Source organism: Lolium perenne, chromosome 5, assembly GCF_019359855.2.
Source record: "Lolium perenne isolate Kyuss_39 chromosome 5, Kyuss_2.0, whole genome shotgun sequence".
In the NCBI taxonomy this organism is placed as follows: domain Eukaryota; kingdom Viridiplantae; phylum Streptophyta; class Magnoliopsida; order Poales; family Poaceae; genus Lolium; species Lolium perenne.
The window spans coordinates 232,098,653-232,120,413 of record NC_067248.2 but is presented as its reverse complement, the minus strand read 5'-3'; the positions used below and the strand labels follow the sequence as shown (position 1 = coordinate 232,120,413).

The following is a 21,761-nucleotide window of genomic DNA, read 5'->3' as shown; positions in this document are numbered from 1 at the left end:
TAGAGGCCATATAAAATCAGTTGCTATCATTTCATCTCTGTCAATAGATGATGTACGTGAATGTTTCAGAAACAAGGACAGGAGGAACACCCTAAACAACAGAACATCAAAATCAAACAGACGGTGGTAAGCTATTACCGTTGTTACATCAGAAAGTTTCAGTAAGCCATCCATGCTGCGCAATGCACTCATTCCCTGTTGTCCTCTTCTCCCCTTTGGAATCAATCATCCCAATGAACTTTGGAACTTGCAGGATCCGTAGCCTGCAGATGCCAGAATTAACAGTTAACAATTAAGGATAGAGCAGTTGCATGTCAACATCAGAAGAAATATAACTAGTCGCTTGAGCTGGCAGAAACTTGCCAATCGAGTAAAGTTTCTGGAAATGGTTTATGTAATAATGAAATCCTCAAGAATCACTGATATTCATAGTACGTGGTTCGTAGCTGGAGAGTATGATTTTACAGTATGCAGCTGGAGATTCTGATTTCTCCATTTAGCAATAGTGGAAAGGCCTTGCATAATTTCAGACCAAAGTGACATCCAGCAACACCATATTTTACCAGGTTAAGCTAAAGTGACAAACCGGGCAAAGAGATGCGCAAGCAGGAGTGCGTGGATGGGTTTCATCCTGAAAGGAAAACTAGATGCAGACATTTCACCTTTAACTGTACAAAAGCCATCTCGGCTTATGCAGAACATGCTAATACAGTAAATCAAGTGTTTCAAGAATCAAATCTGCAGAACAAATGGAAAATAAGCATAAACATGTAAGATGATTTGCATGCTAAACCCTGAAGTTTACATTTTTGTGCTAACACCTAAGGTCTGCATTCACCCTACTGGCAAATGCCCAAACGAATCAAGGACTGCAGATTCAAACAACAATGCCCTTGCAAATGCCTGCACTCATGCTAATACCTAATAGCAGACGGCGATGCAGGGCATCCAAGGTTATGTCAAATGTGCAGTTGGACTTTGACTGACACAGAGATCACAGTGCACATGCAGGTATCTGTTCAAATGGAGTAATTACAACCAACTATACTGTGCTATCTGAATGTATCTTTCAGAGCAAGTGTGCAACTGCAACCTAATAAGTTCAGAACCTCTTTTGTCAGCGGGCAAACTTTGCATAGCGCAATGGTACGGTTCTCTGTGACAAATACTCAGGAAGATGTTGTTCTCTACTGCATAACACTATGCTAAAATGTGAGTTGGAGATAGGTGTTAAACTAAGAATTTTTGTGCACTTTAGGAGCCTAGGCGAAATGAAATCATCTAAATGTTCCTAAATGCAAAACCAAGTAGTTATTTTTTTCCGAAATGGAGGTTGAACCTAGCATCATACGGACTTATTTATAGCCAAATTGTTATTGTATAGCACATTGCTAAAATCAGTATGGGATTAAGTTCTATATGCGATGTAACACCTATGCCCTATAACGGATGACCGCCTAAACAAAGACGTCTACCATCGCCAAAAAATTGGTAGTTCACTAAAGAGAGCACCACTATCATGTGCTCATTGCATAAGATGTAGCTGGGTCAGAAAACAACCTTCTACTGTAATAAAACTATATGTGAAGCACTTGAGATCCCAATGTACTGGGTCAACACAATGCTGGTGCTTAAATTTTGGCAACAACAGATCTCATTCATATCTTGTGAAGACCGATATCTGAATCTGAAAAAACTGGGTTCAGCTCTCTTGGCAGAGAGATCTCTTATTGGGCGCACAGTCCTCATATTATCATATACCATTACCCGAATAAATTTTCCAAGGAATCAATCATCTAATGGGAAACAGATAGCTAAAGCTTACATGCTAGCAACTACTTAAGAGTGGAAAGCATTTTCAGATATCTGGATCCTAATTTATTTAGTGAACTTAGTGGCAAATTTGTGCAGTACACCTGATGGATCACAACAGACACATCCAGTATAATATTAGAGAGACGTTATGACAATTTGACTCATCGCTCTAATCATCATCACTAGTAAGTAAATAAGAAGTCAACCTCCACAGAAGTTAGGTATAAGTTTGAAATGATTTGATCCAGATCCGGTCGTTTGAATGACCAGATATAATCTCGGGTGACACGTGAAGACAATTTAATCGTTGTCACCCCTCACAATCATCAGGCAACTTGGTCCTTTTCCTAAACTGTAGCCTTGACTAGTCTCAGAAAGTTCATCACCACGGCCAGCTAAAGAAACCAAAGGCATCGCTTCTTTTGCTCATATGGAAAATGTACCATCTATTGATCTATTCCATTCCCAGGTACCACTAACCAAAGGCCTAGAGTGAACCGTTTCATTAACTACTAGATAGCATTACTGTGTTCATGCGTTGCGAATCATGCAGTATCATAAAAGTTTGAGTACCAGTAGTAATAAGTTTCAGAATGTAGAGAGAGCAGTGGTGAGTTTGAGCAAAAGCTTACTTGGGTCCTTGATGGTCTGCTCGGCGAGGTTATTGAAGTAGCACGTAGCCCCGGTCTTCCTGAGCTGCTGCCAGTATGAGTTGAAGGCGTAGCTGGCGTGCGCCGCCCCGGTGTTGGGCTGGAAGCACGCGCCGCCGGGCTGGATGGCGTCGCAGGTCCCGTTCCCCTGGCCGCACGCGTAGGTCAGCGCGTCCCCCACCGCCGTCTCGTTGAGCTTCTCGGCGGCGTGCGCGGCCAGCACGCACCAGATCGGGCCCTTGTACGGCGTGTCGTTCTGCGGCACCGGCAGCGGCGGGTACGCCCAGAGCGGGCGGCGCCCGGCGAGGTCGACCGGGTACACGGCCGTGCCGTTGGGGTAGTAGATGCCCCAGTGCCGCTCGGTGCCCGGCCCCGGCTTGAGGTCCTCGTTGTAGAGGGAGAAGACGAAGACCGGCATCCTCGCGCCGGGCCGCGCCGGCGTGCCGGGGTTCCGGGCGAACCGCGCGGCGAGGTTCCTGTTGTAGGTGGCGGCGTTGCGGACGCTGGCGCCGATCTGGTCGTAGTCGCCGGCGTTGGGCCAGCCGGTCTCCGCGACGGCGAGCCTGACGCCCCCGTGGCCCAGCTTGGACATGGCGGCGCCGACCGCGTCGAGCATTTCGTCGAGCAGGTTGGTGTAGGTTAGTCCGGTGCCGGGGTCGACGTACCGGGTGGTGCTTCCGGCTCGGAAGAGCGCGTAGTCGAGCGGGACGGTGCCGTTGCTCCCCGCCCAGGCGAAGTAGGGGTACGCGTCGACGAAGTAGTATGAGTTGGTGCGCTCGATGAAGCGCAGCAGCGGGCGCATGACGGCCTCGGCGATGTCGGGGCGGAAGGCGGCGGCGGAGGGCGGGCGCGGGAAGGCGCCCGTGACGAGCGCGTCCATGGCGAGCGTGGTGCTGAGCTTGACGCGGCTGACGCCGTGCCTCTGGAGGCTGCGGTGGAGGTTCTCCATGGCCGGCACGATGCGGGGCCAGGTGGTGTTGGCGGCGGAGGTGTCGGAGAGCACCTCGTTGCCGACGAGCAGGTACTTGATCCGGGTGCGCGGGAGGTAGGGGAGCAGGTTGTCGGCGACCCACTTGTCGGCGGCGGCGTAGGAGGCGGCCAGGTCGACGATGATCTCGTTGGGCACCATGATGGAGACCGTGAGGCCGGTTCCGGCGAGGGCCCGGAGGACCGGCGCGTTGGCGTCGTAGATCTTGACGGAGCCCGCCCCCGCCGCGCGGAGCAGCTGGACGGAGCGGCGGGGGGAGGGGATGTCGTCGGCCACCCTGCCATAGTTGACGCCCAGGCCGTGCGCGTGGCCGTGGCCGTCGGCTGCTGCAAGAGAAATGACACGGATAGCGACGGCGTGTCAGCTACTGGCTAGCTCGGCTCTGTGCAGCTTCAGCTGGAGTTGCAGTGAGTGAACGGAAGAATGGCTTACCGTGGCAGGCGAAGGCGGCGAGGAGGAGGAAGAGGAGCGGCCGGAGAGGTGAGACGCCGGCCATGGGAGCCGCCATGGCTGACTGCTGGCTCTGGTTCGTGTGGAGTGTTTGGACGGAGCGGCCGAGCGTTGACGTGTAGGGAGGAGGACCCGAGGAGGTTTAAGTAGAGGGTTTAAAAATCGAAGCTTTGATGACGACGGCAACGGCACATTCGGATCGCTAATCTGGACATGATGCGGCTTTTGAGTGGCCATGGGCGACATCATTAGGACAAGTGGCGAGTTGATACGGCACATTACTGTGAACTATACGTATTTTTTATACGGAGTAGATTTATTTACTCTGAAAATAGCAAAAACACGTTCAGGTACCGTGACTGATGAGATGGAGGAACAAAGCCAACAGAGGGAAAGGGGGTGGAAATTGTGCCGTTGCGTTGCGCCTCTCTCTCCTAGTAGTACTTCACTTGCTTTCTTGGTTTTTGCACATCGGATCCTTCGATCCTGCTACCCGTATCCGTATGAAAGCTTTGGAGTAGGAGGAGTGAAGTGAAGTTGCCTTTTCCGCAGGGCTCCTCCTGGAGTAAATTACCACACAAAAACTGGCATAATTTACGCTACGTTAATAAGTCAGCATCTATTTTGTTTCTTTAACTACTGAATTTGAGGCATGGAGTCACAAATTGTGCCGATGGTCGCTTGATAACGCGTTGAGAGCAGTCCAGATCTATTGGGCCCATTTGTATGCGCTGAGTTAGCAACACATCCAGACCTATTGGGCCCATTCAAGGCATTCGGCAGCGGCACCGACAAGGCGGCGCAAACGCATAGGGTGCCGCTGCCTGTCAACGTGGCATGGCTCATGCACGTGAACTGGACGGGGGATATGCACATGCCTGGCGGCTCAGCTATCTTCGGGTGACCGTCCCGTCCGTGCCTGCGCGCGGGCCATATAGGAGCGTCGAGATCCGGCGCAGGCGGCGGTACCTACCGCCGGACCACCGCGTCGATCCCGCATACGCCATCGACTCCGACACCTGGCGCACCTGGCGCGAGACCGAGAAGGATCCGAGGAGGAGGGCAGGCTTACTTGGCGACATTGACTTCCCATTTGACCATCCACCGCCGACTCATCGTCGAACACAGCAGCCGCCGGACGACAACGACTACAACGAGGCCCTGGCCTACCACAACGAGGAGGCCAAGGACGACAGCGATGACTACGTTGCCTGCATTTTCCAGGAATGGCAGTTGTCCATGGCGGAGGGGCGGGAGTTCGAGTACCCGAGGGCGATGACGGACGAAGAGATCGCGAGGCTCAGCGTCCTCGTCTCGAAGATGGACCGACCCATGCAGCCGATGCTGCCCTGTTACGCCACCGACATCATGCCGCCGGGCCTCACAGAGGTAGAGGCCCTGCGACGGACGCTCGAGGACTCGGCCACGCAACTGGTTCAACCGCCGCCTCCACCTCCGCAGTACAACCCGTGGGGGCCTCCACCTCCACCACCAGAGTGGGCTGCTCCACTTCCACCACCGGCGTGGGCTGCTCCACCTCCACCACCGGCGTGGGCTGCTCCACCTCCGCCATCGCCGGCGGCAACGACGTATGTTCCGCCGCTTCCCAACTGGCCCTGGCCGGTACCGGAGCTGGTCGTGATCGACAGCGACGACGAGAACCAGTAGCCGCATGCGTTCTTAGGATTTTTTTATTTTTCTTTCTTTTACTATATAAATTATGTTTTTATGTTCAAAAAATGTAAAATCGAAAAAAATGCGTCGTGTCGCTGGAGCCACCCGACGCAAATAGACGCGCGGTCGATTTTGAATATTTAGATCAACGCAAACGAATACTTGTGGATATTTTCGATGTCCAAAATGCGTCACCCTGTTGAAGATGTGCTCAACGTGACATGTGAGAGCTACAGCTAGCTACCCTCATACGCTTTGTGTGAGGTTGCCAAGCGAAAGCTTCGGAGTAGCAATGCTGTGGGGATAATCTACGATAACCCATAAGCCCCTGTTGATGTTAAGTGAGCTTACAGGCCTCCCGCCGCTGTCTCTGACATGTGGGGTTTAAGTGACCTGGGTTATAAGAAATTCTACGTACGGACAACGATGACTGAGATATTCTATGCACGAAGTTTCCTTACCATCTTTGTCGACGTGGCTTTTATTCCTTCTTGTCTTTCCCGGTGAAGAAAACGCGTGACCGGCGCTGACCATTTTCAGCCCACCGTCCACATCGCACCAGCGCCCCTACCTCTCCTCCCGAGTTGCGCAGCGCACCCTGCCGACGAGCACAGCTCAGTAATAACGTGCCACCTGAGAAAATCACCTGACCACGGTATTGTTGGCCAATGCCGCGGCATTCGAGAGGGAGAAAATAGAAGGGGAAAAAACCCCTGCAAAGTCTGGCGACAAGCTTTCGGCCGGTGGATGAGTCTGGCTTTGCGATGAGTGTCAAGGAGTAATCGTTTTCACTTCGCCGCTGCTTGCTTTCAGTTTGAGACTTTAAGTGTTGTTATTACTGCCTTTTGTCTGGAGAGCAGATTTGGTGCATCCACGTGCCAGTGCTCCTGACTTCTGTAATATTTAAAAATTATATTTATATGTTTCAAAAAATCATAAATTTTATTCCACAAATACATACACATGTTCTGAATACTCGTGTAAATTTTTGGGCTCCTGTTGTGTGGGAGAATCGGAACTAGAAGTAAGGGCTCCTTTGATTCAAAGGATTTGCAAAGGAATTGTGTAGGATTTGGTTTTTATGGGAAAATTTCCTATACATGTTGTTTGATTCATAGGAACATAGCCTATATGAAAAATTCCTATAGGAATCTTGTAGTGTAATTCCTATAGGAGAAAAGCATTAGCCCATACCTCATGAAAAAATTCCTTTGCTACAATCAAACAAACTTCATCTTCCTATAGGATTCAAGTAGACATGCCATTCCAATCCTATACCTTTCCTATTCTTATGTTTTTCCTATCTTTCAAATCAAAGGAGCCCTTATATTTTGAGCTCAGGAAAAATAACAAATTTATAGGGATGGAAACTTTAAATTTTTGTCAGAAATTTGTCTTTTTCGTATGGCTCAAAATACAACATATTTTCATCCGAAATTTACAGCATGCCTTCGAAATGTTTATAAATATGTAGACATTTAATTTCAGATTTTTTTGGAATTATAGAAATATGTTTTTGAAATACTGGGATCACTGGAGCTCATGTGTCAAAGAGACTTTTCGCTTTTGTCTGATGCAAAATCGCTTTCTTGTTCTGAAAAAGGCTGAGGAAGTTACCAGCTACTTGTATAATGCTACGGTCGTAGGTAATACCACACCCCTACCACCGACTAAAGAGTGCCATAAAAACGGGACATGGCTCATCTAACGCATCTGAGGCTAGACGTAATTGGTATCTCAGCGATACTAATATATTATTTTGATAAGAAACATGTTATTACAAGCGGTGTGCATGTTTTGATAAGAAACACGTCAATACTCTCTATACTATTATTTTTGGCAACCAAAACGGAAAGAGACGACTCGAGAACTAACTAGTGGCACATTAGAATTCAAGATTTTTTAATTTTAGAATTCACGATTTAGTTATACCCAAACTTGATATTCTTATACTCTAGAATCTTTCAAACATAGACTACAAACACAATTTTTTTTATTATATTTCAGAAAATAGGACAAGTACACCTATAAGTGCAGTTGAACATACTAATTGGCATAGACTAATGCGTATCAAATAATCATAGCTTTAATTTTCTTAGTTTTAGAGTTATTTTTATGCATTTTTCCTCAATCATCTTAAACTACATTAAATAATAAAAAAACAACAAAACATAGTTCCTATTTGTCACAGGAAATTGTATTGCAGTGATTAACACCAGAAATCTTTTTTAACATAGATGAGCGTGTGTTACTTGAAAATAGTACCTAAGGTAGGATATTCAAAAATGTATTGATGAAAGCAACATATATTTAGTGCCTAGATTAATTATGGTGAAGTAAAATTGTTCAGTATAAAATTAAATTAAATTTTGCTTCTAAAGGATAACACCAAAGTCATACGAAGCCGGCCTGAACAACAAGCATTTCAACAATGATTTGCTATACGCCTAAGTGATCTCTGCCACCTGCTAGTACTTCATGTTCTGAAAATGCTCATAACTGTATTTCTTATTGTATTTTAGATTCTCGATGTTTTTGGAATGTATTATGTTCATTGCAGTAATGTATCTTTCTGCAATAAAAAAAAGCATGACGGTTAGATGCACATAACCTGTAAAACCAAATAACCGGCTAGTGCTAAGATATTTACTGCTCTTACTTTGGACTAGGGCACTACAATACACCACATGTCTTCGAAGCTGCAAAGGTGGCATGACATGTAATTCCTCGGGCATTTTGACAGATTAATGCAGTGGTCCTTGAACATATTGACAATATCTCATGGGACAAATTCTATTATGTTACATATGCCATGAATATGATGACCTCTCTAAATTTCTATGTCACCAAAAGCAAGGGGAGCTTGAGTGGGATCCTTGCGATATGATTCCTCTTGTTGTGCGATATATAATGGATGGTGCATACTTGGCGATATTATTCGTCTCCTCTCCACTATGTATGTTAGTTTCAGTAGCATGTGCACAGTGGCTAACATTCATTGTCGAGATCAGACACCATAATTGTTACTCTGATGTAATCCTTTTCTGTTTTGCCAGTTCTAGGTCGACAAGAACTATGTTAGAGATTGTTCGCCTTCGGGGCCGTTGGATTTACATCGTGATCGTGTATTCTATGAGTTGTAAGTTGGTTGTAACTGATGTATCACAGTTACAAGAAAAAAAAAAGATTGCGGGGTCGTGGCATGCTAAGTGAAAGTTGGAAGTTGCAAGTGGGCTGCAACTAGCCAAAAAGTAAACTTTTTCTTGGTTTGTGAGACCTACATACATCGGGAGTTGACTAGTACTGATCTAATCCCCGTCCTATCTAATGATAAGGTGATAGTCCGTACAAAGCCTACAACAGTATATATAGGGAGAAAGAGTAATGCTACACTACAAAATTATTTTACAAAAAAGTCTTACGGACTTGCATAGAAAGGCAGGAAATCCAAACTCAGCCCCCGTTTTCAGGAGGTAATCAAATTTCAACCAACCTATGCAGCCCACGTTAGCCCGTACGATTTCCATAAGCTAGTCCATCCGTACGTCCAAGATTAAGGGGGAGGAAATTGTGTCGTTGCGTCTCTCCTCCTTCGCGTGCTTTTTGTACATCGGATCCTGCATTCCTGCGCGCTCCCGCAATGAAAGATTTGGAGTGGGGAGGGGAAGGGAGAAATGAATGTACCTTTTAGGTGCGTCTCGTGTCGGAGATTGAATTTCGATTATTTGAATGTGACATGTGAGAGATAGAGGTGACTAGTGACACCTTGAGCAAGCTACAATGTTATGCGCTCGGTAGGACAAGATTACAGAGATATTCTATTTCTACCTATACAAAAACTGCAAGGAAGTGGAAGCTGCTCAGCTATTCATGTGCGGATAAGCAATATCCGCTGCTTTTTTCTCACTTTGTTACCAAAATTTTCATATAAGTTTTTCAGTGATTTCCTTAATATTTTTTCATAGTAATTTATTAGTAGAAATTTTCAACTTAGTCAAAAATTTGTCAGTGAAATCTACATTCATCACTAGAAATTCTCAACTTCGGCAAAAAAAATTAACAATAATTTGCTAGTGAAAATCTCAGTAAGTTTTCAGCCTTAATTTTTTGAGTGTGCAGAACTCGTTTATGCTACTTAATAGTGTTTCTTCAAGAGCGCATGAGCCATATTTTTTTAAGATGTTAATTGGCCAACATTAATTTCTAGACGGTGCATAACTTTTCGGTGGTAATTTCCAAATAATATTTCTTTAACGGTGCACAAGCGATGATTCTCAGACATTAGTTCTTCTACACCTCTAATTTAAGAATAATTGTTTTATCATTTCTGAATCTTTTATCCAAAAAATAGTAATACATACTCGAAAAAATTGTACCTATTCCACCGCATGTCATCCCTTTTCCATGGGAAAGGTACTACTGCCTTTTTCTACGGTGGCTTCAGAAAAATATACTTACACCATCATCCATGGCGTCTGCTAGCCGAGGAAAATACTACCATCTTCTTTTGTAGAAACCCCGGAACAAAAAATACTTCACCATCAGCCGCCTCTTTTAGCCATTGAAAAATATTACTACCTTCTCTACGGTATCTTCGGTAAAAACTTGCTCCATCATCCATCAACTTTTTCAACCGTTGCCCATTGTCCTCGCTCTGGGCACTACAACTACACTATAGTGCTACTGGTATACTACACTATTTTTTTATCGCCTTATGTTTATCCGGTGACTTTTATCCTTGTTACCCTTACTTTTCATCGCTCCACAATCACCTACGTGTGCTGAAAAAGAAATTAAATCGTATCGCTATGGTAGCACTTTTGCATTACTTGAACAATGTTTCCACAGAGAACTTCCGTAGTATTTTAGCAACCTAAATACTATATTAGTATTGTTTATACAATAATTTAATTAACGATGTAGGAACCAATGACGTGCCAACCTTCCTAGGACTGCTTTAATCCTAGGATGGGACAAGGGCTACCGCTACGGCCTGGTCAAGAAGACGACATATTTTCTATGCACGAAGTTTTGTCGCACCTTTCCCGAGTTTTCTTTATTTCTTTGAGTGGTGTTTTAGCTTGTAGATGCATATGAATCTAATATGCAAAATGAATTTTTAAAAATAAAATTGTTAAAATTTTGAAATAAAATTTCGTGTGTACATCAAAAATATTATATGTGGTTTGTGCAAAGAGAATTTTTTTGTAAGTACTCGTGCAACCCCCCCCCCGCGCGTATTTGATATTTGAAAATATATTTTCATATGTGTATGTGAGCCGAACTGAATTAACCTTATTGTAGAGGTAGTGTTTTGGCTAGTAGATACAAACCTCTTATGAGAAATGCACATAATTTTTTTGAACATGTCAAAAAAATTATCCCATCCATTCGCATCGCACCATCTTTTTTTTCCTGAACACGGGAAGAGATTCGAAGAACCGAGAAGCTGCATTAAAAATAAGCTGTGGGATTATAATTTACATCAAAGATCCCAACACCGGCTCGGATGCGCTTTTCCCATCTCATAGGGTGTTCTCATCGGACATGTGAGAATACCAACTTGTTAAGACCCATGCTTGTAATATAATCTGGAGTGTTATGACCTGCAATATTTCTGTTGTCTCACTCTGAGCGGTGTGATATTTGTGAAAAAGTCTCTTAATTAATGTCATATCAACGACTTATATACTACAATATGCAGTGATAAGATGGGTCACCGCAGCCAGCACCAGCTTCGGCTAGGCTCTCCCATCTCACGGTGGTGCGCGAGCGCCCGCAGCGCAGCCTGTCCCCGTGTCCCGTGCACGGTGCACCGCCAGCAAACAGCTCACCTCGGTGGTTAATAGCGTGTCTGTCATCTGCTCGGCTGCTTGCAGCTTGCTAGCTCACCTCACCGCACCCAAGTCTTACCTCTGACGACGCTATATTGGCCTAGTGCTGTCCTGCTGCCTGCTACCTGCTGCAGCATTCCAGAGGGACAAGATTGCAAAGGGGAAGCCCGGAAACCCAAAGTATAGGCCTGGGTACACGTAAACCTCCTTTTCTTTTTCTAAAGCTTCGGAACTTTTGATTTCAAAGCTAAAAAAATTCCGAATTTTTTTACCTAGACGTAGACGATGCTGTATTCTATCAAATTGTCATTCTTGCAAAATACAATGTTTCATTCTGAAAATTTCCACACCGGTAAATTACAGTATTGTCTACATCCTATTTATTTCTTAGATTTACAATATTGTCTCCATATAGCCCAATCTACAAAAGTCCATTCTCAGGGGATGCAAGGTCTGGGGTTCTTTCCACAATTCGCCCACTTGCTTTTGTGCATTGGAGCGACAAGCTTTTGAGCGAAGTTGGCTTTGGGATGAGCTTCCTCAAAGCGTATTTCCCTCTCCTTTTGCTTCACTGCTGCTTGCTTGTTTAGGATTGAGTGCTGCTATTACCGTTAGTGCCTCTTTTCCCCATGCATAAAACCGCTTTCTTCTTGTTCTGAACAAGCGACTAGGAAATTACGAGCAACTTTGGAGTACTAGTATATATCACCGACTGAATGATGTGCCATATGCCGAGGGTAGCAGTGCCCCAAGCTCTGAATGTTCTGTCACCCACCCAAGACTAGGAAGACATTTACATTCTGGGTCAGATCAATCAAATCTGCTTCATACATTATATCTGTTTCTGATAGTAACATATTTACGGCGCCCGCCCGCTATGCATACAAGTAATTGGTATAAAGTATAAACAGCAGTACAAGCTGCATCTGCACACTAACGGCACTGGCCAAACAAGGCAAGCACAGACGAAAAATAGCCCCTGCTATGTGTATCATCAGTTAGGCATCTACCACCTGTACACTACGGACCGTAAACATAATTTTCAGGTCGAGTGAGCTAGCTCCCTCACGTCTCACTCCATTCTTCTTTTATGCTCGGACCTGTCAATGCTGCCAACCAAGTTCATACCTGACAGAAAAAATCCAGGACAGCCAAATGGTCTGTGCATTGCAGTAAATCTTCAGCAGAACACCAAGACTAGGCTAAGGAAGACATGGCAGTAGCTCAAATTTTGATAAGATGGAGGCTGGGGATGTCCTCTCTTGTCACAACTAGAATCATATGTCAACAACCCGCCCAGAGCTACCATAAACTAAGCATTCCACGGATGCATACGCCTCGAAAATCTTGCGCATTTCCTCGTATCCTCCATCACTTGGGAAAACCTTACGGGACAACCTCACGGTCATTCTTTTCATCAGAGTTGCGCATCTGAACAGAAGTTTCAAGAAATCAACTTCATGGCTAGTGCCCTCAAAACCATCTATTTCTATTTCTTCCAGAAACAGCAGCGGGATACTTTGACTTCTCCAGTATGGCCGGGATGCATCACAAAGGCAACCTGGCAGGCATACTTGTGTTCTCTGAAAGAAATGTGAAGTGTCAGTGATTAGAATTCCCAAAAAACTACTCATGGATGAGTATCACGTATCAACTTATACAGCCATCTGAAGAATACATAAAAACCTGTCTCTAAAATAAAATTTATATCAGGTACACAGATTGAAGAATCACCTCTAAGTTTCGTATGACCACCTTAAGTCTAAGTATACCAGTGTAAGTCCCAAGTAGATCCAACACTGGTGCTCCAAAAACATGTCCATATGCTGCCAAATATATCTTCAGAACAGAAAATTGAGGAAGCTGTGCTATCTGTTGAATCAAGTCATGGTCCACAGGCATATGCGTCTGTATATGTATAAAATTTACATGAAAAGGATATAAAACAAATCAACTCATAGCATTATTAAAGCAATTTAACAATGTGAAACAGAAGTAAATTGAATGCGTGATTTGTGATGCAAGGGCGCAAGGCCAACGACCTACGATGCATGCCTTTGGAAGATATGAGTAGTGCCCTTTTACAATGGATACATGGTTGTGTTTTGGAATGGTGTTTTCAGAACTTAATAGCAAATTGTTTGTTGGCATATCAGTATATCTGCCCAACTCCAGGGGGGTGGAAAGTTGGTCCAAAATTGGGAGTCTTTATAAAATGCCTCCACGGAAATTGTTTACTCATGCTTAAAGGTGGAATAAAAAAATTCTCGTGCTTTTAGTGATTTTCTGCAAAATAATTTCATCACTTTTCATTGTTTGATTCTTTTGATATAGAGTACTAACTGTATGGCGTACATAAATATATAGTAACAATTCTTTTTTAAAGTCCATACATAGATATCAGGACTTTAATACTTATTTTTTCTTAGATAAAAAATGGCAATTCCCATCTGATACTAGATCTTAGCTGGACATTCTATTTGGACTCAACCTTATTCAATTTGCTACCTAGCTGATAAGTGGATGATTTTTTTCATCAGTTTACAGCAACCTACTTTGCGGCAATACTGTCCCCGATCAAACATGTAAGTCCCAAGTTAGTAATCTAATAAGACAACCTACCATGAAGACAATACCGCAAGGTAAATTGAGCAGGATACAAGAAGCACCAAGCAGCAGCACTAAAATTTTCACCATTTTTCTTCTAGTTTAAGATAGATTAGACAGCCTAGCATGAATACGAGTACTACAAGGTAAGGTAAATTGACCTAGCAGGTTGGGAAGACGCACCGAAAAATCAATGTTGAGCTGTAAGACGTAGACACTCTCCTCTGTCCACAGATCCAGGCTTCTCAGGTACCAAGCCTCGCCGATTCCGACATTCCGCTGCCCGCATGAGCACCACCACCAGAGATACCGTACCATCGGCGCTGAGAATAGCACGTTGAAGTCCCTGCCCATGGTGGCCTGCAGCCTGAACTGCTCGAGCACTGGGGCCACGACATCAAGGTTACCCAGCACACCGTTGTTGTCCAGGACAAGCTCCTCGATCGTCGGCGAGTGGATTTTGACCGTGTCGAGGCCCCAGCACCCGCACACCTCCAGCACGCGCAGGTTCGGGCACCGGTTGATCATCTCAGCCATGCCGTCGAAGCGGCAGCCAGCGACAGACAACCTCTCCAGAAGGGGAAACTCGTCGATGCCCCCCGCCGGTAGTGTCAGATAGAGGTTGACCACGCGTAGGTTGATCGATGTGGCGCGTTGGAAGGAGGGGATGTGGATGGGGATGTCACGGTCTTTGCAGTGGCCCCAGAGATCGACGACGAGATCCTCCGGGGCGAGCCGCGCGGCGGCGTGGAGCAGCGCGGAGACGCGGGCAGGGTCCATGATCCTGTGCTCCTCGGGGATCTCTATTTCGAGGCGGGATAGTGCGGGGCAGACGACCTGGCGGAGGGCGGTGCTGGCTGCGTCCGAGGGGATGTCGCGGAAGGAGAGCTCGGAGAGGTGCCTCCAGAGGCCGCGCCACCGGCGGGAGACGGCGCTCGTGAGGGCGGCGGCGCGGGCGCAGCGGAAACGGACGATGACCTGGAGCAGCACGTCGTCCGGAAGGGCGCTGATTCGGTCCTCTCCGCCGCCGCCGTGTGGGTAGGGGTAGCGCCGTGGCGGGGATCGAGGGGGAGGTCCTGGCAGCGATTGAAGGGTGAGGGCACTGTCCGATCGCAATTCCATCCCTGAGACGGATCGGAAGGGCGTGCAGAGCTGCAGGGACCGGATAGAGACGGTGGCCGGAGGTGAACGGCAATGGAACCGGCGGCGGCAGCGGGCGGAGCGAGGGACGGAAATGTGTGCGTGCGTGCCGGTGTCTCGTTCGCTCGTCTCGCCGTTTCGGCTTTCATTCGCTTTCCGTCTCGCACTCTCGTGTCGCCGTTTCTGTGCCGATTTTTTTTTGGATTTGTCTGGTTAACCCTCACCCTCAGGGCCTCAGGTCGGGTTTTATGAACTTTTTTTTCTTTCAAATATTCACCTTTTCAAAATCTGAATATTTTCCAAATTTTCAATATTTTTAAAAATATGAACAGTTTCAAATCTAAACGTTTTTAAAAATTGAATATTTTCAAATATGAACTATTTTATGAAGTGAACAGATTTTGAATGTGAACGTTTTAAAATTTTGAACTTTTTCAAATATCAACGGTTAAAAAAAACTTCAAATTCCAAACATGTTCAGATTTTGGGAAAAGGTTGAGATTTCAAAATTTGTTCGTAATTTAAAACGTAGGTAGGACATGGCTATTAGGTGCAACAATTTGGAAATGGTTGCACAAATTTGTTCAACCGGTGCCCGCTGATGTTTTGATAATAGAATAGCATCTTGATATTTAGGAGCTTCATGTTATTAGCTTTTCACGTGTATTAACACTTTGTGACCCATGAATTGTAATCCGTTGTAATGAACTTCATGACCGAGTAATAATTTAATAGACCTATATGCATCATAGGCCGTGTATTTCCCCTCTTTGGAAAAAAAAAGAGTATCAACTTATAAAACCATGTGAGGAATATATAAAAACATGCCTCTTCACTAAATTCTATATCATGTACCAACATTGAAGAATTACCGGTGAGGTTTCCATAAACACCATAAGCCTAAGTATACCGGTGCAAGTGACAAGCAGATTCAACACCATTGATCCAAAAGAATGTCCATAAGGTGCCGAATATATCTCTAGTAAAGAAAAATCAGGCATCATCCATTGGAACAAGTAGCTCACGCCCTGTAAATGTATAGAAGTTCCATTAAAAGGAAATTAAACAAATAAACTCATAGTACCTTTAAAGTGATTTGACATTGTGAACAAATAAATGAATGTGTGATTCGCGATGCAAGATCAACGACCTACGATGGATGCCTTCGACAAACATGACTAGCAAAAAGCTCTAAGAATGAGCATAACAAAGCTACATCATTCTGTTCGCTGACTACCTCGAGACTGCATTTTTCTCAATGGTTTATCATTTTGAAGTCTATAACTCACCAATGACTCCTAAATCTTTGACACCAATCAAGTCAATCCATCACCGTGCAAACCTTTCCTGAAATGTGCATAGAAAGTTCCCCTAATGATATTGTTACTTTTCCATGGAGGAATACTGTCATTCAAGCATGACCAGAGTGTGTGGCAAAATTAGAATGTTCCTAACCTCCTTTACATAGCTTGAAAAGGCATTGCCACTACTGTTCAGCCCTCATGAACATCGAGTCGTAACACTTGACATGTGATGCAACAAAAATTACTATGTTGTGTGGTGCGGGGATCTGTTGTATCTTAGGTGACATCTATGGGTGGGCAGGTAGTATTATGTAATATCCCATATTTGGAGGCTATACATACAAAAAAATATAGATGTGTGCATTGCATTTATGAACGTAAAATCTAGGAAAATTTAGAACTTTTTAATAGGACTTGTCAAAGTGATTGAACTTTCAATTGAGCATAGGATTTAGGACTGGCTCATCCAGCTAAGTGTTAAAACTTTAAAATAATCATTGGTATACATCTATCTTAGAAAGGGCAGAAGTAAAACTTGTTAATAAAAATGAACAACACATCACGTATCCTTAAGACAACAATTAAAACATGATGCTTAACTTATCTTCTCTTGCCATCACTAAGACATGTGCTGATTAATTCTCTAGCACATGATCCATCAACCAAAAACCAAATCAATTCTATTCTTACCTTGCGCACTACAACATGCAGTGTTGTGTGTGGTCACTCTTTCGAATGTAATATTCGTGGAACGGTGTTCCGTGATTGTTATGCCTACACATTATGTGTCCGAAAGACTCGCAGCTGGTAAAGTGGTCTTAGTGCTTGCTATGATCTTGGTCGGGAAAGAACATGATGGGAAATCGATTTTATTTGCTTGATGAACTCCAGATGGTAGAATCGCTCGCTATTTTACGCATATGCATACACTTAAAACACAATATACACACTTCTCCAACCTAGCTTTGCAGTACCAAATTCTTTGATTCCTATTTAATTATCATACCTTCATCGTCTTCGGCTACATTGACACTCATTCCAAACTTATAATCAAGCATTGGGTTCTCTTTACTCTGAAATTTCAACCTCTCTCAATCTAATGTCATATGTTGCTCAGGTTTGAACTTATGTACTACACCATTGTTATGCTCCGCACTTACTCTACAAGACTCCTTCTGATATTGATAATGTTAGGTTGTGATCCAAATTCATATAAAGTTGGCTAACTTATGACGAGCAGAGCGAGATCCGTCGCCAAGAGGCTTAGGCCGATAGGACCAGAACTATAAAATATGAGTATGGTGTGCTACCATTTATATCTTGTATTTGTGCATTACCCATATTCATTATTGACGGACGACCAGATATCTGATACAAAAATCATGCAATCTAAGTTCTATTGATAATTAACAAGTATTCAGTAGAACAATTATTTGACAAAGTTATCATGTATTGTTTGTCAAAAAAGATGGCGCCATGTAGACAAACGAGAATTTTTGGCAAAAAGGACCACCTACCCCAATGAAATGGCAAAAAGGACCACCTCTCAGTGAAAATGGCAAAAGTGCCATGGCGGCACGCTGGCCAGCCGACACGTGGCAGGTGCCGCCGCCGGCTGTGGCGGCAGGCCCTGCCGCCGTGAGCCGTGGCGGCACGTCCGTTTCCGTCCGTCGCCCGTTAGAACCGTTGAAAGTGCATGGAGCCCCCATGTGTAGTTTTGGTAATTAATGACAATCCCTATGGACTAATGTTTGCATTTGAGTTATATTTGTAGGAGTTGTCCATATGCGATTCTTGAACCATATGTTGGCTTCAAGGTTGCAATAAGAAGAATTTGATGAAGGATATCAAGTGTCAAGTATGTCTTGAAGATGAAGATGAAGTGAGCCCTCAAGTTACTTCAAGACATCAATATGATGAAGAATGAAGAATGAAGTGCAAGTTTAAGATGAGCCAACTCGAAGAGTTCATAAGCTTGAAGCTTGCCATGGAGAAATGAAGTGCAAGTTCAAGATGAGCCATCTCGAAGAGATCCTTTGCTTGAGTCTTGCCATCCATATGGTGATCATGGATGTGTGAAGATGCGCCGAAGAAGAAGCTCTCTCATGGTGGATTATGGGGGAGCAATCCACATGGTGGTCATGGTTATGTGAAGATGCGCCGAAGAAGAAGCTCTCCCATGGTGGATTATGGGGGAGCAATCCACAAGACTTCGTCAAGCAAGCACAAGAAAGAAAGGCGTTCCATCTTGTTGAGGTCAAGATCATCGTTATCGAGCTCAAGTGGTATGCGCAAGGTTAAGGTTTTCTCTTGATAGGGTTTCTTTCTCACCGGTCTCATGGTGTAGTTGGAGACCAGTTTATAGTTTAGTTGCCGTACTATCAAGAGGGCTCTCGAGTGAGTAACTCGATCGTATCGTTCGGAGAGAGCTCAAACCTTTGCATCCTTGCATCATCTTTCTTGGTTGTTATTTGGATCTTATCCATGTGATGTTTTAGAGCTTGTGCTTATTCTCATGACAAGCTCTAGTTCATCGAAAACGGATTTCGCATAGATCACTTGTTGCGTTTTCGAGTTTGGTTCATCATCATCTTTCTTGGTTGTTATTTGGATCTTATCCATGAGGTGATTTAAAGCTTGTGGTTATTTCCATAGCAACCTCTAGTTTATCGAAAACGGATTCCGCATGAATCACTTGTTGCGTTTTCGATATTGGAGTTTTTCTCGGTTTTTCGTATTGAGAGGTTTCACTCTAAAATACATAGAAAAACCTACCCCACTTGTTCTTAAGATTTTCACTCTTTGTGGGGTAGCCTTTATCATCCTCTTTACAACAAAATTGGTTTCACCTAAATCCAAGTTTCCTAACTCAACTTGTTGCATTTTCGAGGTTGGAGGTTTTACCGGTATGTCCTTTTTAGATAGGTCAAACCTTTCGTCTTTTACTTATATCCTACCTTACTGGACTATGATGGTTCCCTGCATGATCTTGTATAGCTTGTTACTAGCTTCGAAACGAGCCCAAGATCATCAAAATCGGAGTCCGGATGCAAAAGTTCTTGAGGTTTTCGTATCGGGTGTTTGGGAAAAAACAGGGGGGCCGGAACTGCCGCCGGGAACACCCCGGCACTGCCGCCGGGCCGGCACTGCCGGTGGAAAAAGGCCAGCACTGCCGGCCACCCCGGCACTGCCGGTGGAACAAGGCCGGCACTGCCGGCCTGTCGCGATTTTGGCCCCAACGAGCAGAAATCTAAGACCCATATTTAAGGCCTTCTTCCTCCTCTTTCTCCCCACTTCTTCTTCCTCCTTTGGCTCTCCACCATTGCTGACCTTGAGAGCTTTCCACATTCCTCTACTCCTTCAATGATTCTTGAATCCATTTGAGGGAAAAGGAAGAGGAGATCTAGATCTACATTTCTACCAATCAAATCCATCTCTTTGTGAGTGGAACTCTCTAGATCTTAATCTTGGTGTTCTTTGTGAATTCCTTTGTTCTTCCTCTCTTATTCCCCCAATAGCTTTTGTAGCTTTGTTGGAATTTGAGAGAGAAGGACTTGAGCATCTTTGTGGTGTTCTTGCCATTGCATTTGGTGCATCGGTTTGAGTTCTCCACGGTGATTCGTGGAGGTGAAAGCAAGAAAGTTGTTACTCTTGGGTTCTTGGAACCCTAGACGGATTCTAGGCCTTTGTGGCGATTTTTTGGGAGCCTCCAATTAAGTTGTGGATGTGTGCCCCAATCTTTGTGTAAGGCCCGGTTTCCGCCTCGAAGGAAATCCCTTAGTGGAACCGTGACCTAGGCTTTTGTGGCGAGGGTCACCGGAGATTTAGGTGAGGCGCCTTCGTGGCGTTCGGTGTGTGGTGTGAGTACCGCATCTTGGGGTGAGGCCTTTGTGGCGTTGGTGTGCATCGAGCAACCACACCTCAAGGTGAGCCTCTTGTGGCGTTCGGGAACACTAAGCCACCGCACCTCTCCAACGAAGATTAGCACTCGCAAGAGTGTGAACTTCGGGATAAATCATCGTCTCCCGCGTGCCTCAGTTATCTCTATACCCGAGCTCTTTACTTATGCACTTTATCTTGTGATAGCCATCGTACTTGAAGTTATATATATCTTGCTATCACATACTTGCTTGTATTGCTTAGCATAAGTTGTTGGTGCACATAGGTGAACCTTTGCTTAGAATAAGTTGTTGGTGCTCATAGGTGAACCATAGTACATAGGCTTTGGGCTTGACAAAGTAAACGCTAGTTTTATTCCGCATTTGTTAAGACCATCTCGTAAAAGTTTTAAATCGCCTATTCACCCCCCTCTAGGCGACATCCGTGTCCTTTCAACCGTCGACCATGGTGGGCCCTGCCGCCACAGAGAACGGCGGCACGCTGACGTGGCGCCTGCCTCCACCGGCAGTGGCGGTAAGTCTCCTGCCTCGGAGACAACTTTAGCAGGCATGCACACTGATACCCACGCACTAATTCTCACGCATCGCTTTTCAGTTGATTGCTTTGCTTTTTTGCTGATTGCATCCATTTCCCGCCTAATTTTCCCGCTCGATCTGTCCTGCTCTCTATAAAAAGAGGCGTGGATGTTATTTGGTACACAAGTCACAAGTCGTTATACCTTAGCCAGCATGAGTGTGCCTTGCTCGGACCAGGATTTTAGGCCGATGAAGGGGAAGAATGCAAACTTGCCACCAAGGGTTACAACAGAAAGGTGTTGGTGCGGCCGCCTTGCGAAGGTGAAGGAGGTGGTGGATTTTTCTGATAAGTTCGGCATGAAATATTTCATGTGCGCTTATTACGATCATGATCCACCCGCACGAACAAGTTCATCGTCCTCGAGGCCTGCGGTATGTTCTAAAAGCATGATTAAAAATCCTCGAGGCCTGCGGTATGCTTCATTAATTTTCGTTTATTAACCGTATTATTTTTGTTGCAGTCTCCCCCGCCCCTTTGCAACTGGTTTCACTGGATAGACCAGGAGCAGCCGGATTGGGCGCGCCTTGAGGTGGAGGAAAAATAACGACGTGCATGGGCAAGGTTCCATGAGGAGGAGCGTAGGGAACATGCCATTGATAATGATAAAGAAGTGAGAGAGAGAAAAATACAGAAATTAAGGGCAGAGCAAGCTCGAAATCGTGAGATAAATCAGAAGCGGATGGATGATGAGGCTGCACGTAGGTATGCAGAGGAAGAGGTGCGCAGGGAGGCCCGTGAAGCGGAAAGGAAGAGATTAAGAGAAAGGGCTGCTGAGGCGCAGGCAGCAGAAGAACGCGGCGACAAGACTGGAAAATGGCCACGC

The 21,761-nt window shown here is 45.0% G+C and overlaps 2 protein-coding genes across 2 annotated transcripts; both read right to left on the bottom strand.

The window, feature by feature from the left end:
* LOC127302227 (probable glucan endo-1,3-beta-glucosidase A6) lies at nt 1-4,043 on the bottom strand. Its single transcript, XM_051332644.2, has 3 exons — nt 3,886-4,043; nt 2,448-3,779; nt 1-263 (listed from the first exon to the last, which is right to left on the bottom strand). Exons 1-3 carry the CDS (start codon nt 3,959-3,961, stop codon nt 226-228), a joined length of 1,446 nt encoding a protein of 481 aa, XP_051188604.1. The 5' UTR covers nt 3,962-4,043; the 3' UTR covers nt 1-225.
* A 7,661-nt stretch (nt 4,044-11,704) lies between these two features.
* On the bottom strand, nt 11,705-15,339 carry LOC127302228 (putative F-box/FBD/LRR-repeat protein At4g03220). The gene is made up of 3 exons (XM_051332645.2): nt 14,202-15,339; nt 13,146-13,319; nt 11,705-12,994 (listed from the first exon to the last, which is right to left on the bottom strand). Exons 1-3 carry the CDS (start codon nt 15,138-15,140, stop codon nt 12,689-12,691), a joined length of 1,419 nt encoding a protein of 472 aa, XP_051188605.1. The 5' UTR covers nt 15,141-15,339; the 3' UTR covers nt 11,705-12,688.
* Between the last annotated feature and the right edge of the window lie 6,422 nt (nt 15,340-21,761).